The following is a 17393-nucleotide window of genomic DNA, read 5'->3' as shown; positions in this document are numbered from 1 at the left end:
GTGAAGGGGGTTCAGTGGTTTTTATTTCCTGGATTGCTGTCTGTGGGAATACTACAGCGTGATTGGCTGTTTACCCTGCTTGATAACATCGCTGCTGCTGGTGCACAGCATGACATCCCCTTAACATGGCACCAGATTCAAACTGACCTTAGAAAAGGGGGAATCTATGCCATAGAGATCGCAACATCTTTATGGACAGCTTTCTTTGAGGTCAACAGGGAGCGCCTTTGCTTCACCACAGACTGCCAAATCTGGCCATAAAATGTGGGACAAGTCTTGTCGCAGCTCACAAAAATAGAAAGGCAATTTAGGTGAAGTACTGAACAGAAGTCCGTGCTTGTTGATGGATACCATTGCGAGAGTTGCAACCCTCAGAAACAGAGAGCTAAAGGAAAGAAGGGGAGGCAGTGGCTTAGTGATAATGTCACTGGACTAGTAATCCAAAGCCCAGGCTAGTGTTCTGGTGACATGGGTTGGAATCCCACCAATTAATTAATAAATCTGGAATTAAAAAGCTAGTCTAATGGTGACCATGAAACCATTGTCGATTGTTGTAAAAACTCATCTGGTTCACGAATGTCCTTTAGGGAAAGAAATCTGCCTTCCTTACCTGCTCTGGCATACATGTGACTCCAGCCCCACAGCAATGTGATTGACTCTTGAATGTCCTCTGAAATGGTCTAGCAAGTCACTTAGTTCAAGGACAATTAGGAATGGACAACAAATGCTGGCTTTGCCAGCGACCCCCACATCTCACGAACGCATAAAAATAAGTTAGAGACCATTGGTGGTTGTGCCTTCAGCTGCCTAGGCCCTAAACTCAAATATTCCCTCTCTAAAACTCTCCCTGTCCTCCTTTAAGTCGCTCCTTAAAACCTACCTCTTCAAGCTTTTTGTTAGCTGTCCCAACATTAGTTTATAAGGATCGGTATACCGTGGGACATTTTTACTATAATAAAGGCAAGTTGTTGTAGTGAACAAATAGTTTCAATGCTCATTGCAGTATCAGTTTCAGAATTGCTAAGTATCCTTTATATTGTCCTGTACAAAATAATTGGCGCATGAAGGGTTAATTTCCCCCCTCCTGCACTCTCAGCTGGAGGACAAACTCCGAGAGAGCATTGGTTGGAGATAGGGATACAGCGCTAATTCTCTGCTTTCCGGCCTTGCCCTTTCTGAGAGTGCAGCTCCCCCAGGGATGTGGAATTAGCTCTGCTATCTCGAGACAGGGTCTGATCTCCGTATATCGGACATTACCAATTACAGTATGCACATACAACCAGATGGTCACCTGCAGTTTTACAGATTGTGTAGGATCAGTGACTGAGCTGGGGAACATTCCTAGTCAAGGGACTTGGGGGAAGGTTGAGCTTTCTTTGGACGGTGGGCTGAGGCAATGGCAAGTGCTGGAATGAGTTGAGAGAGTTGGTGAGGTGCTTGTCAAGCAGTTGGCCCTGAACTCCTGGCCTGGATGAAGCCCATTAGAGATAGAGATGTCTGGACAACCATCGGGTCAGGAATAAGAAATTATTCTGCTCAACATTGTGGATGTGAATCTGTGCCCTACCATTCCACAGCTATCCAGCATTGCATCACAATGTTGAGCAGAATAATTTCTTATTCCTGACAAGAGTAAAAAGTGGTGTCCTATTCATCCTTAACAGGAGTCTGAGAGATCAGCAGTGGAACTAGAGGAGCCAGGACTATGGGCCCTTTTTCTGCTATAAATATTTTAATGAGTTAATAGATTTATTGAAAGATTCTCTGCTGCAGGTAGTAACTTCCCAGACTGCCTCCTGATGAAATCCTTTCCAGAAAATGATTCAGAGCTTTCGCGACTGTGTTAATGTACAATAAAGTTTAATGTTTCAAATCAAAGCATAGAGATTGGTTAACTGTGAGACCTGTTCAAGATTTAGTTTCCAGATGGAACCTTATATTCCCTGACCTTTTACAGACTCCTGTTCAGAATAAATATACTGCCTACTTCCCCTCTGTTAGTCGTTTGTTAGGTTCAGGTGAGACCGTGGCACGGTACATTGTTGAACTGCTGTAGGTTATCATGCAGTTGCATCTCATACACTTTGATCATGGTGAATTGTTACTCTTGACAGTTGTCACAGATATATTCATAAAGGGAGAGACTGAAGGAGGAAAACTTGGCAAGTGAGCCACTCATTGAGTGTTTTTAATGGGAGACTCAGTTATTAGCTGCTCTTGGACGTCATATTGTGACTGTAAGAGCTGGAACATCTGGAAGTACTTCCAACAACAAGTGCCCTAATTTCCTGTTGAGAATCAGTCAGTACTTCCACACCTCCCTGATGTGAGATACCTTTAATCTGGATAGGTTATGAACTGATCCCCTTGGGTGTGATATATATGAGGATATCTCGCTACCTATTATTGAACATGTGGTGTTGGAAATCCTTTCTATGACTGGTTACCAACCCTGGTGCTCAAGCACATTAAGGGCTGAGTTAGCCGAGGTGATCTATCAACTTGTTGAGAGCCTGAGACATGATATGTGCTTGAGTCTTTGCATCAACAGCAATAAGTGATACTTACTTGGAAGACTGCCTTTTGGCACAGGGAAAATTAAAGAGAAGCAGACTAAATAAATGCAGGTTGCATCATACCCATACTTGAGCTGGAAATGCTCAATGCAGACCCTGGGTGCCAAAAGTGTAAAATGTTCTCTCTCAAGCATTGACATTCTTTGCTGTTAACAAGATCAAGAGTTTAGCTGAAAGAAACATGCAGAGGAAATATTGCAATATTATTTTGAAAAGTAGCGGTAAATAAAATTTGGTTTTGTGGGGTTTTTTTTTGCAAACTCTGCAACCTGTTGGGCCTTCTCAGTACTACTTGCAGTTCCTTATAGATATTCACTGTTCCCTTTTTACAGGTCATGCTATCGGAGAGGAAGGGAACGAATGAGCTGTATGCCATCAAGATCTTGAAGAAAGATGTGGTCATTCAGGATGATGATGTGGAATGTACCATGATTGAAAAGAGGGTCCTGGCCCTGATGGAAAAGCCCCACTTCCTAACACAGCTGCATTCTTGTTTTCAAACTTTGGTGAGTTTCTGGTCTTAGAAAGTATACATTGTATACAACTGGTCACCAGGGACTTGCCGTTTAACCACTTCACGTCTTTGATTGAAAGTTTAGAAAATTGTTGAACTAATTTTAGCATTGAAGGATGTTTATTTTTAAATGGATAATGATTGCTTTAGCTAGCACAGTAGAAAAAGCTAGAGTTGTTTCAAAATGACACAAGCGAGATTATCAGTTCTGTTAATCTTCCTGTGTACAGGTTTCTCCATGCCACTGGCTCCATGTTTACATTTTTAGATTATTAAATGTTTGCTCAAATATAAAGGAGTGGTGATTCTACGTATTAAACCAGGTATTGTGTGTTGCCACTGCATTTCTCCCAATTGAATCCAAGTCCTCTCTTCACTGAGATATTCAGAACTAGTTTCTTCACACAGCGTGTGAGACACGGGCTACTTTTTTAATATCCGTTTATGGGATGTGAGCGTCATTGACAAGGTAGCATTTATTGCCCAACACTAATTGCCAGAAGAGATTGTGTAGGATTTAGTGTTTAGTAATCCAACTAGAGCTAGTTAGTAACCTAGACGTTTTTTGCACCTGGGATCTATTGTATTATTAGATTTGACTTTGTTGTTAGAAATGGGGCCAAAAACAACAATCTGGTGGGACAGGAGCAGACTCAGTAATCATAAGATGAATCTTTGTCAAAAAATAGTTAGTCTTCAAAGTGGAACAATGGAAGCAATACAAGATATTTAAGGTTACATATTACATAGAATTTACAGCACAGAAACAGGCCATTCAGCCCATCTGGTCTATGCCATTGTTTTTAAGGTCCACATGATCCTCCTCCACCTAAGTACATCTAGCTGTATCAGCATAGCTTTTTTTTTCATTTATGTCTCAGCTGTTTTATCTAAATTCCCCTTAACTGCATCTATGTTATTTGCCTCAACCATTCCATGTGGTAGCAAGTCCCACATTCTAATCATTCTCTGGGCAAAAATGTTTCTCCTGAATTCCCTGCTGGATTTATTGGTGACCATTTTATACTTATTGCCCTAATTGTGGACCCCCACAACTGGAAACAGCTTCTCTACATCTACCCTATTGAATTCCTTTATAATTTTAAAGATCTCTATTAAGTTAACAGTGATATTCTAAGTTGACCTGCCATGGGATCCCTAATCTTCACAATATTTGTCAATGATATGGAGCAAAGTGTCTGCAGCAGTGTTACTAAAGTTGCTGATGCCATGAAGGTTTGCATGCAGATGCTGAGTAGAAAGGAGACTGATTATCTTAAGAGACTTAAACCAGATATGTAAATTGACTTGGGTATGGTAATTGGATTTTAATGTGGATAAACATGTTGCTTTTCCAAATAATTAATTGTAAACATGTATATCACATGAAAGGGTCCTATTCTGTGACAAGTTAGTTGAAATGTAAGGCCAGGTAATCTCCGACCACCTCTGCAAATTCAGTACACACTGCAAATTGTACCTTTATGACTCATTTCCAGACTGGACAATGTACAGTTCAGTTGTGGCTCAGTAGTTAGCCCTCTCCTCTCTGAATTTGAGTCCCACTCCAGAGCCTTGAACACAAAACCTCGGCCGACATTCCAGCGCAGTACTGAGGGAGTGTTGCACTGTCAGAGGTGTCGTCTTTCAGATGAGATTTTAAACTAAGGCCCCACCTTCCCTCTCAATTTGATGTAAAAGGTGCCCTGGCACTATTTTGAAGAAGAACAGGGTGGTTCTCCCAGTATGTTGGCCAATATTTAGCCCTCGACTCACATCACTTTTTAAAAAAAAGAATTCCTGGTCATTTTCCCAATGCTGTTGTGGGAGCTTGCTGTGTGAAAATGGCTGCGTGGTTCCTACATTATAACAGTGGCACTTCAAAATTGGCTGTAAAGCATTTTGGGACACCTTGAGGTTGTCTTTTTTCTTTTTTGTTCGATCAAAAGGCCTGGGTAGAAACAGTAACAAATAATAACGTTGATGACATTAGAAAAAAGCTGAAGTCTAAAAAAGCTTAATCACTTGACCTATTGACAATCCTCCACACGTTACCACATCAAATATCATCTTGAAAATTGCTTTTGAAAAGCCTGATTTGATATTGGAGGTCATGCAGAGAAGAAATTATTTGAGATGGCTTCGTACCAACTTGTGAAAATTCAGCTTCCTCTCCTGATTTTAAGCACAATTTCAAGCTGTGCTCCTGTCAGCAACTTGGTTCCACTGTTTGACATATGAATGAGAAAAGATACAAGAGATAAACCTTCCATCAGAAAGCCATGATGTAGGAGGTTCCTACATGCTTAGGCTTGGGAAGGGAGGATACATTTTCAAAGTTAAGCAACACTACAATTATGAAATGTGACAGTGGGATTAAGTGAAGACTTGTAATTATGTAATGCCTTTCATATCATTTACAGCCAATGAAACACTTCTGAAGTGTAGCCACTGTTGTAATGTAGGCAAACACAGCTGCCAATTGGCTGACAGCAAGCTCCCATGAACAGCAAGGTGATAATGGCCAGATAATCTGTGTTAGTGATGTTAGTCGAGGGGTAAATGTTAGCCAGAATACCTGGGAGTACTCCCCTGCTCTTCAGAATAGTGACATGAAAAGTCAGACAGCACCTCAATTAAATGATGAGAGATGCAAGTGGCTCCAGAGATGAGTACCATTGATATAATGGGCATGATGCATTCTGGAATGTTTGGTACAGGAATAGAGAAAGATGGAAAACTGCACGGAAAATCTAGGCTGTTGTCTTCCAATAGTTGGAGCGGAAGATTTTATTCCTTCCACACCCAAGTCCATTACTGTTTGGAAAAGACAGGTTTGTGATTTGAATGTCCCCAATAGGTTGCAGCACCAGTGAAATGCTCCCTGCCATTATTGGCAGGATTATGGTGGGTCCAAGAAAATAATTGTGAAAGCAGGCCAAAGAGATAGCAAACAATGTAACTTGGTGTAGTCAGGAACTGGCACATCGGAGCCGGAACAGCAACCTGCTGCTGCCACTAAATGTAGCCTACTCAAAGTCACAAGCTGTTGAAATAAGGCAGGTCCGCACCCTGCTATGAATTATTGCATACTGATTGAATGTTGTCGGATTTTCTTGAGCGCGTAAATGAAATCCCACCTCTCTGCACTTCAGGCTGTACTATCGTCAAAATGAGATAATTGGTTGATCCTAACTCCAGACTGCTCTATTCAAACTCTGACTCCAACTCTCTTCCCACCTGAGCATTTCAGCTCCCTTTTCCGAGTATTGATTTAAAGGTCTAATCTGCACACCTTTGATGGTACTCATCCGCAGTTCCTCTTCAACTAGAATTGCTACAACTGTCACCAGAAAACACAAAGCCCACTGCCCTACCCAGATAGGGAGAAAGTCATAAACACGAGAGATGAAAGCTACCTAATTGTGTTAACATAGATGATGCTGGATAGGCAGCAGTGGATTCCAAGACAGTAAATCCAATGCATTGTCCAGATGTCAAACTGCGAGATCAGAATTTAAACAGTTGATTCTTCATCTGAACTGTGAGTTTAGATAACTGACAAGTAGCCTGGATTTTATGTTGAGTTTCTTCTTTCGTGAAAGATCTCATCAAAAAAAAATTATTTTAGATGATGAGTTATACAAGAATTCACCCACCTCTATATAACACAGTCATGGCCCCATTCAGTGCAATACTTACCAAAGTTCTTAGAGTGAATTCCCAGCATAGGAGAAAGCTCTTTGTGATGTGACAAAGAAATATTTGGGATGGAAGGCTGGTTATATAAAGTAGTAATCATTTTATTTGCCTAAAGGAAAAGTTTGCAGACCTAGGGAAACCTGCTTGACAGGTAACTCCAGTTTCAGGAAGAGCCGGACTGCTGAAAGTACTTAAACATTGATGTAGGCAAATTGTTATCTTGCTGTGCAGCTGTAGGGTTCTGAGAGTCTAAGGAGGATGAAGCACTTGAGGTGAGTAAGATTTCATTTTGTTTGTAGATGCCTATTGAGATATGTGTTAGATTGACAGCAAGAAAAGCTGTGTGCAGTGCATGGGATTGTGAAGCTATTTCTGGTATCATTGAATCCCAACTTGCATACTTTGAAAACCATGTGATAAGAGATAGAGTGTCTGCCCTAAATATCAAGGCAGCATTTGACAGTGTGTGACATCAAGGAGCCGTAGCAAAATAGAACTCAGTCGGAATCAGAATGGGGAAAACACTCCATTGGTTGGAGTCAAATGTAGCACAAAGGAAGATGGTTGTGGTTGTTGGAGGCCAATCATTTTAGCCCCAGGACTCTGCTGCAGAAGTTCCTCAGGGTAGTGTCCCAGACCCAAGCATCTTCAACTGCTTCATCAATCTCCTTTCCTCCAATACAAGGTCAGAGGCCAGTTAAGAAACAGCTGAAGGCACTGGATACTGCAAAGGCTATGGGCCCTGACAGCATTCCGGCAATAGTACTGAAGGCTTGTGCTCCAGAACTAGCCATGCCCCTAGCCAAGCTGTTCCAGTACAGCTACAACCCTGGCATCTACTCAACAATGTGGAAAATTGCCCAGGTATGTCCTGTCCACAAAAGGTAGGACAAATCCAACCCGGCCAAATAGCGCCTCATTGGTCTACTCTCGATCATCAGCATAGTGTTGGAAGAAGTCGTCGACAGTGCTAGCAAGCGGTACTTACTCAGCAATAACCTGCTCAGTGACGCTCAGCTTGGGTTCCGCCAGGACCACTCAGCTCCTAACCTCATTACAGCCTTGGTTCAAACATGGACAAAAAAGCTGAACTCAAGGTGAGGTTAGAGTGACTGCCCTTGACATCAAGGCAGCATTTGACTGAGTATGGCATCAAGGAGCCCGAGCAAAACTGGAGTCAATGGGAATCAGGGGAAAACTCCCCACTGGTTGGAGCCATAGCTAGCGCAAAGGAAGATGGTTGTGGTGGTTGGAGGTTAATCATCTCAGTCCCAGGATATCACTACAGGAGTTCCTTATGGTAGTGTCCGAGGCCCAACCATCTTCAGCTCCTTCATCAATGACCTCTCCATCATAAGGTCAGGACTGGTGATGTTTGCTAATGATTGCGCAATGTTCAGCACCATTTGCGACACCTCAGATACTGAAGCAGTTCATGTCCATATGCATCAAGACCTGGACAAAATTCAGGCTTGACCGATAAGTGGCAAGTTACATTCGCGCCACACAAGTGCCAGGCAATGACCATTTCCAACAAAAGAGAAGCTAACCGTCTTCCCTTGACATTCAATGGCATTACCATCGCTAAATCTCCCACTATCAACATCCTGGGGTTACCATTGACCAGAAATTGAATTGGAACTGCCACAAAATGCTGTGGGTACAAGAGGAGGTCAGAGGCTGGGAATTCCGTGGTGAATAACTCACTTCCTGTCTCTCCAATGCCTGTCCATTATCTACAAGGCACAAACCAGGAGTGTGATGGAATACTCTCTACTTGCCTGGATGAGTGCAGCTCCAGTACTCAGGAAGCTTGACATCATCTAAAGCAGCCCGCTTGATTGGCACCCCATCCACCACCGTAAACATTCACTCCACCACCGACACACAGTGGCAGCAGTGTGTACCATCTACAAGATGCACTTCAGCAACTCACCAGGGCTCCTTCAACAGCACCTGCCAACCCAGCGACCTCTACCACCTGGAAGGACAAGGGCATGGGATCACCACCACCTGTAGGTTCCCCTCCTTGTCTCACATCATCCTGACTTAAGACTATAAGAACTTAAGAAATAGGAGCAGAAGTAGGCTGTTTGGCCCTTCGAGCCTGCTCCTCCATTCAGTATGATTGTGGCTGATCTTCTACCTTAACTCCACCTTCCCCCACTATCCACATAATCCTTAATCCCCTTTGTATCCAAAAGTCTATCAATCTCTGTCTCAAATATACTCAATGACTGATCATCCACAGCCCTCTGGGGTAGAGAGTTTCAAACATCCAAAACGCTTTGAGTGAAGAAACTTTTCATCTCAGAACTAAATGACCGACTCCTTATTCTGAGACTGACCCCTAGTTCTAGAGTCCACAGCCAGGGAAAGCATCTTCCCAACATCTATCCTGTTAAGCCCCTTAAGAATTTTCTGTTTCAATTAGATCGCCTCTCATTCTTCTAAATTCTGGGGAATATATACACAGTCTATTCAATTTCTCCTCCTAGAATAACCACCTCATCCCAAATATATCACTGTTCCTTCATTGTTGCTGGGTCACAATCCTGAAACTCCCTTCCTAACAGTACCGTGGGTATACCTACACCACATGGACTGCAGCAGTTCAAGAGGGCGGCTGACAACCACAATCAGTTTCAGCCACCTTACCTATTGCTGTGTTCATTGTCTCCACTGTGTCTGGATGACAGGCACCTTTTATTGTTAAATCATACACTCCTTTAATATTTTTACCATATTTCCACTCCGGTACAAAAGAACAAGCTTAATTTAGCATAATCCTTGCAATAAGTTGCATGTGTCCTCTTTATCTGAACCTGAAGGAGTCTTTCAAAGGCTTTGATAAGATTACTTCGTTGACCTCCTGGTGTATCTTTATCACTTGATCTTCAAATCCCTTGAATGCAGCTCTACATCTGGCTGGTTCTGATTGGGTTTTATTGGGCTGTAAATATACTATTTTACACGTAGTTACAGCTGAAACCAGGCTACAGTCTTAAAAGAATATATTAAATAGTAGTAGAATCGTTCTTCAACAAATGGAGAACTGGCAATATTGGAAGAGTTTAGTAAGTAACATCATTTTTTAAAAAAATTAACAGATGAGGTTCCATCATTGATTGATAGTACTGAACATCTACTGAACTGGAATCTGGTACAGTGCATGCCTAGGGCACCGTGTCATCAAAGGAAATGTTCGAAACATAGTAAGATATATGAAAAATGAGCACAGGATGGAGTGTTTACTTGGTACCATTAATATTTTGCTGGTCGATTCCACTGGGCAGTTTTATTAACCTGTTACATGATTTAAACAAAGTGGAAATATTAGTTGTTTAGTGGATACACTCAGCAATACAGAAATATAAAACCCACAGAGAAAAATATTACAAGAAAGTAAATATCGGCTGATACATCAGTGAAGTACTGAAGGAGTGCTGCACTGTTGGAGGTGCTATCTTTTGGATGTGATGTTAAATCTGCCTTCTCAGGTGGATGCAAAAGATCCTAAAGCTAAGGCACTATTCAGAGATCAGGGAGTTATCCCAGAGTCCTGGCCAACATTCTTACCCCAACCAACACCACTAAAACAGATAATCTGGTCACTCATTTGCTGTATGTGGAACTAGCTGAGTGTAAGTTGGTTGACGCATTTATCTACCCAACAAGGTATTTTTAAGAGATAATTTAGCTGTTGTGAAGCAGTGTGAGATGTTGGGTTCAAATCAAAGCTCAGATTGATGGGCTGAAAATCTCTGCCCACTGCCTGTACACACACTATGTGAAATAGGTTTAGTCGTTTGGTAGTACAAAACTTGAGTATTGCCAAAAATAGAGACATGTTGTCGAAGTTTTTCGTCTTGCACTCATCAGGGCAATCCGCAAGAATCCCAATGTAAGGGAAAGCAATGACTTTATACTGTATGAGAAGAGAGTGCTGATTGGTTGGCAAGTGAACTCTGGTAGAGGCGTTGTCATGGAGAATGCACCAGTTTACGGTGACTGACAGTTAACTGCCAAGTTTTGTTTGAAATTAAAACCAGGCAGCCTGACTCTGATTGGTCAAGGTATTGCCCTGAGGAATGAACCAGTGAATGGCTGTCACTTATTTTGTTTAGCTGGAACAGGCATAATGTTTGTACATGTTCTTTCTGTCTGCAAAGAACAGGGCCCTGTGTATTAATATATGTAGCTTCCAGTACACGCAAATGCGCCACACTGCAAGCCCGACTGACCGTCTTAAATTCAACAACATGTCTCTATTTTCAGCAATACTGAAATAGACTTGTGAATTCTCAATCAGTTTCAAGGGAAACAGACCCATAACACACAACCACCCTTAATTTGGCACAAAAAGCACTTAGTTTAGCAAAATCTTAGTGTGAGGCCATACTGACATGGCAACTGAGGTTGGGCAGATACCGTCTCAGTACTAATCTTCACGTAATTCACCTCCATGAGAAAAAAAAAGAGACAAAGAAGCTTAAAGTTCTATGGTCATAGTTTACTTAATCTTACTGGACATAAAAGAAGTTCCTCTCCTCACCTCACCACAGTGTAGAGCCAACTCCCTATAATATTGAATGTTTAGGTAAACTCTAATGTAGCCCATTAAAAACCTTGAGTTGGAAGCAGTCTTGAAGGCGTGGGCTGAATGCTTTCACCAGCAGTTGGCAAATTGCTAATCAGCACCAAGGCTTTGCGTGCTGTGGGTACTGACAGTGAATGAGTCATTCTGTGCAGGCACAACTCCATTTAGTTAACTTGTCTGCTGTTAGCTGAGTGCTGAAAAGTCTTGGTATTGATTTGAAAATTTGGGTCGGTTTCTGTCGTGTTCAAAAGTCCTTTGATTTAAAGGAGAATGCATAGACGTCAGGGCAGCAAGACACTAAAAATGAAGGAAATTTGAAAGAAAATAAAATTGAAAGGAATGACTACCCAATATCATATCAACTCTTGCAAATGTGAGCCAGTTTACCACCACGTCACAGGCAAAACAATTGGCTTGGAGCCAAAATTATTACAAGGATAAAAAACAAAAGGAGGCAAAATTAAAACATTTAAAGGCTGGATAGATAAAATGGAATAATAATTCAATTACAATTACGTGCAACAAAATCTAAATGCCATAAATATTCAGAATTGGGACTGCTCTGTGGATTAATACTTATGACAGTCTAGTAGTTGCAACATTAGATCCTGAAATCTCAGCCAAGAGACCACTGTTTAACCCCTGCATATGCTCCCTTCCAGTGTGTAAGTGTTGCCGATCTCAAGTGCGTAGCTTGGGCAATTGCTTGAAAACTCACTAAGGAAGAATGTCCCCGTGGGTTATTCAATCTCACTGCCTGATACTGACCTCAACCTGGCCCCTCTCAATGTCCAATGCTGCACATCCAGGAGATTTTTTACTGATATCAGTTGGTTTTTACTTCCCCTCCCACCCTGCCTTATCCACAAGCACTTGCAGCTCTTCTGCTGCTACCCGAGCAGAGATCAGCTACCTAAGCACAGACCTCGGACCTTCCTGTGCTCCATCTCTGGCCTCTTGCACAGCCCCGTTTTCCATTGCCCTACCATTGACAGCCATGCTTTCCCGCTGCCCAGGCCCGAAGCTCTGGAATTCCCTCCCCAAACCTCTCCACTCTGTCTCTCCTCCTTTAATATGCTCCTTAAAACCTAGCTCTTTGACCAAGCCTTTGATCACCTGTCCTAATATCTGCTTGTGTGGCTATCAAACAATTCTGTTTGATAATGACCCTTTGAAGCACTTTGGGACATTAAATGTGCTATATAAATATAAGTTGTTATTGTATGGCTCTGGCACTCACTGGATTAATTTGACACGTAGGCAGTCAGTCAGTGAAACGTTTTAGGTTGTTTATTACAATTCATGTGATCTACTTTGACACCTGTATGAACCAATCTATCTTCATGACAATTTCAGCATATTAACTTTGAAACAACCTGTTTGGCTGGAACTGCGATCAATCCTGTCAGTAATAAATAACCTCTGCCCTCCTTGCGGTATGACGGTGTTAGACTGGTTTTCTTACCAACACTCAGTGGGTTGCATCTTAATTTAGAGCTGTGTGTTAACTTCAGCATTGATGCATAGTGTAGTAAAGTTAAGCTGAAAAAGCATCTGGGGTTTTGGTTTAATAACACCTCCAAAGAATGGCACCTTCACCTGAGCAGCACTCCCTCAGTGCTGTACTGGGAGAGTCAGCCTAGATTATGTGTCCAAGTGGGAATTGAACCAATTCTTCAGAGGTTAAGCTAGAAGAAAAAGAGATATTTACTGTGAATCTAAAATGATCCTTCACCATCTAGAAAGTGTTTACATTCAAAATAGAGGATAAAAAGTACTCAGCCTCGAGAAACCTGGTCGAGGATACATCACACATTGTCCAACCACCTTCTACCAATGCTGTGTCGTGGCAGAGGCAAAAAAAAAAGACAAATAAAAACACTGCAACCAAGTCAGAAAAATCTGGGAAATTTCTTTCTAACACAATGGAATTTCTAAGAGGCACCGAAAACTCCTCAGAATCCATTATCTTACACCCTAAAATTGGAAATGCTATTTTTCTCTTGGAAACTTGTCGTTCCATTTGAAAGGACAATATTAACACAATACAAACTCGTACTAACATTATACTAACGCCTAGTAACTATATACAAACTTGTAATTGGGGCCTTCAGGTTGCTTTTGTAGATCTCTGAGTGATTCTATTTGTTCTTTCAAGAGGGGGGAGGAAATAATTAAATATAAAGCAGGAAAGTTTAATTAAATATATGTAATTATATAATTATAATTATTATTAGCCTGTGCTCAGCACCCCTGCAGACCCTCCTAGTGGAAAGGGACAGACTCTTGCTGCACCTTTCCACAAGTATCAAACAAAGGGAAAGTAAAGCAGCCAGCTTGGGATCCTTCTGCCCTTTTTCACTCCCCTACACTGAGAGAGCATTGACTTCCCCAGCACAATGCAGAGGAAAATCTTCAGAGACCGGAACTAAACTAAATCCACTAGTTGCACAGTTGTTGTATGTCGGCTGCCAAAAGGCAACTATAATCTTGCCTCCAAAAATCAAATGTGACTACTTTATATATCCATGACTGCACCAAGAGCAGTGTTCAGGAAATGCTCTCAGTGCAGGATAATTTAAGAAGGTTTCCTTTTTCACAGAGTAACCAATAAAAAGCACTGTCTGTTCAGTTCAGTGATCCATTGAGACTCGGTAGTGTGCCATTATTTTCTGGCAATTGTTGAAGCATTCTATGGTTAGTGCTTTATGGTGTCAGCCAGTAAGTCACAATCTTAGAATATAGTTGTGTTTTCTTCACTCCCATAATGCACATATTTAACATTCATTGCTAAAACTGATCTCTGGCTACATCAGCTAGAATAACATTGTCAAGGCTGGAAGATTAACATTCTACAATCCAATTGACGACTGATACACATAGATATGGTACAAAACCTAATGGCCTCAATTAAGTATTTTGTCTCATTTTAATAGTCCTGAACATGCTAGCGTTGATTTTAATGCCCTGTGCCTGATAAGAACAGGGCGTGCAAGGGATTAAAATAAGGGCTGTATGCCACTTGCCTTAGTCGTGCTGCATTTGCACCATGTCACTTTCCACAGGTGTGTTTCAGGCAGCATCAGAGACACTCTCTGCAGGCAGATGAGGACCTCATTAAGCTGCAATGATCAGGATGCTATGATGCAAACAGGCCTCCAAAGCAACTTTACCGTGTAGTTGCATGAGTGGCGCTCACTGCAGGAACTGCCAAAAAATCCAGCCCAAAGCAGGAGCAGCACCATTAGAGGGCTGGGCAGGTACATTTTTGGGTTTTCTAATGGGGCCTGGGGAAGCAGGATTCCTCCTTTGAGCCTCCTCTGCACAGAGCTTTCCTCCCCAAATCCCCCATCCACCCCAAACTACAATTGCCTCCAGACCCCCAACAACCAACCTACCTTACTGCCGGCAACCATTACTTCCGGTTCCCAGCGGAAGCATCCTGTCACCCAAATCGCACTCCCATTCACTGGCCAGGTAATTCCTCTTAGGATCAGGTGGAAAACTCACCTGGGAAATGGCACCAAGATCCAGGAGTTAAAATAACCACAAACTTGTTCCACTGCAGCCATGCAAGCTTGACACTTGGCCCCTACGCTGAACCTGCGCCCACATTAGTTCACTACACTACTTCACTCTAGTTATCCCCCCTTGTACCTGAGGGAGCTGCTGTTCCCCTGCTTTCCTTTCTGATGGTCGTGCTGATTACCAATAACTTTCTGTTACAGACGCAATGTAGTATCTGACCCGGGCTAATTTCTCTTGTGCTCTCTACAGTTCAAAGTTGTGAATATGTTTAGTAAAAATGTAATTAGAAAAACTGCCAAGTATTGCAATTTGATTACAGCAGGTTAGAGGATTTCCCTTCTGCTCTTTTTTTACCTTTTTTACCTTCCATTTTAGGATCGTCTTTATTTCGTTATGGAATATGTAACTGGCGGTGACCTAATGTACCACATTCAGCAAATCGGGAGGTTCAAGGAGCCACAGGCAGTGTAAGTATTGATCACTGCGACTTCCATGAACCTAACCTTCCAGAGTTGTTATGATATGGTTGTGTATTGTTCCAATTTAATATTTTACATTCATCTACCTGACAAATCAACTCTTTGTTGCCACATGCTTCAATGTGCAATAATGGGGCATGAGTTGAGTTTCTTCATGTACATGAGTGTCCCTGGTTTGCTTTAACATCTCTTTTAATGAGGGGTCAAGAAACAATGTACTTTCCTTGTCTCTTATCTCGGAAGTAAATATCGCTGTGCAGAGACCTGAAAAGGGAAAAATGTACCTCCCGTACCTCCCCATTCCTCCCATTAAAATTGTCCCGATGTTGTGAGCTCACCACGCACTACGCCCCCACGCCCGCTAACACCTTGCCAACTCTGTTCCCATCCCAGAGTAAACATTAGGGCTATTGTGCCACTGGACCATCTTTTCCTTTTCAGTGGTTTACGAAGACAATTTAAAAGCAACCAGTACTTGCAGAATTATAAAAAGGTTCCTCCAACTTCAAAAGGAATATTCTGTAACGAACCATTTCAGTTGAAAGATTTGGAATTTAAAATTTGGAATATCCAAACACATTTCAAGGCCGTTTGTTCATTGCAGATTGCTCTAGACATTTGTTTTTCTATTATTCTAGGTTCTATGCAGCAGAGATCGCTGTTGGGCTGTTCTTCTTGCATAAGAAGGGGATCATTTACAGGTAAGAGAGACAGTGTTGGATCATACGAATTAGCAGCAAGCGTAGGCCATTCGGCCCCTCAAGCCTGCTCCGCCTTTTGATAAGATCATGGCTGATCTGATTGTGGCCTCAGTTTTATTTTCCTGTCGACCTGCTATAACCTTTGACTCCCTTGTCAATCAAGAATCTATCTAACTCAGCCTTAAAAATATTCAATGACCCTGCCTCCATTGTTCTCTGCGGAGAGAATTCCACAAACGAACAACCCTTCGAGAGAAAGAATTTCTCCTCATCTCCGTCTTAAATGGGAGACCCCTTATTTTTGAACTGTGTCCCCTGGTTCTAGTCTCTCCCATAAGGGGAAACTTCCTTTCAGCATCCACCCTGTCAAATCTCAGGATCTTATATGTTTTAATAAGATCAGAGATAATGACAATAAGTTGCTCACAGTTCCAATGTGTACAGTTGCAAAGAAGAAAGTTTTAAAATGATTCAACTTGCTACTTCCTCAATAACAAGGTGGCGCAGTGGTTAGCACCGCAGCCTCACAGTTCCAGCGACCCGGGTTCAATTCTGGGTACTGCCTGTGTGGAGTTTGCAAGTTCTCCCTGTGTCTGCGTGGGTTTTCTCCGGGTGCTCCGGTTTCCTCCCACAAGCCAAAAGACTTGCAGGTTGGTAGGTAAATTGGCCATTATAAATTGCCCCTAGTATAGGTAGGTGGTAGGGGAATATAGGGACAGGTGGGGATGAGGTAGGAATATGGGATTAGTGTAGGATTAGTATAAATGGGTGGTTGATGGTCGGCACAGACTCGGTGGGCTGAAGGGCCTGTTTCAGTGCTGTATCTCTAAACTAAACTAAAACATCAAAGTCAATCTATAGCCATCACTGGGCCTGCTGCTTGGTGAGATAATGTCAATAAAAAAGCCAGACACAGGAAAGGTAAATGTAAACTGGTGGAATAATATCCTGCACTTCTTCCTCAGGAGAACTGTCCATCTTTTACTCCGAATTTCTCCTTAGATGCATAACCTCCTGAGATCAGGCACTTGGTGTGCAAAACAGCAGGCTCACAATAATATCCTCCCAGTTTCTTGATCTGATAGCATGGTGGCTCCTATCAGAGTGACTGAAGCCTAAACAGATTACCTGCTAAGGGAATGAGAACAGAAAGTGCCGGAAATACTCAGCAGGTCTGCAAGCATCTGTGGATAGAGAAACAGAGATAACGTTTCAGGTTTGCGACCTAACTCTCTTTCTCTCTCCAGACCTGCTGAGTATTTCCGGCACTCTTCTCACTTCAGAGTTCCAGCA

At 42.2% G+C, this 17393-nt stretch overlaps 1 protein-coding gene across 1 annotated transcript in view; it reads left to right on the top strand.

Annotated features, from left to right (window-relative positions):
• Positions 1-17393, top strand: part of LOC137384441 (protein kinase C alpha type) — a 358799-nt gene that overhangs the window by 273972 nt on the left and 67434 nt on the right. The window contains exons 10-12 of the mRNA XM_068058500.1: positions 2909-3082; positions 15296-15387; positions 16038-16100. Of these exons, the coding sequence (XP_067914601.1) occupies positions 2909-3082; positions 15296-15387; positions 16038-16100 (329 nt within the window). The remainder of the gene's footprint in view (positions 1-2908; positions 3083-15295; positions 15388-16037; positions 16101-17393) is intronic.

The sequence above is a fragment of the Heterodontus francisci genome, chromosome 26, assembly GCF_036365525.1.
Source record: "Heterodontus francisci isolate sHetFra1 chromosome 26, sHetFra1.hap1, whole genome shotgun sequence".
Classification (NCBI taxonomy): domain Eukaryota; kingdom Metazoa; phylum Chordata; class Chondrichthyes; order Heterodontiformes; family Heterodontidae; genus Heterodontus; species Heterodontus francisci.
This window is presented reverse-complemented; position numbering and strand designations above follow the sequence as displayed.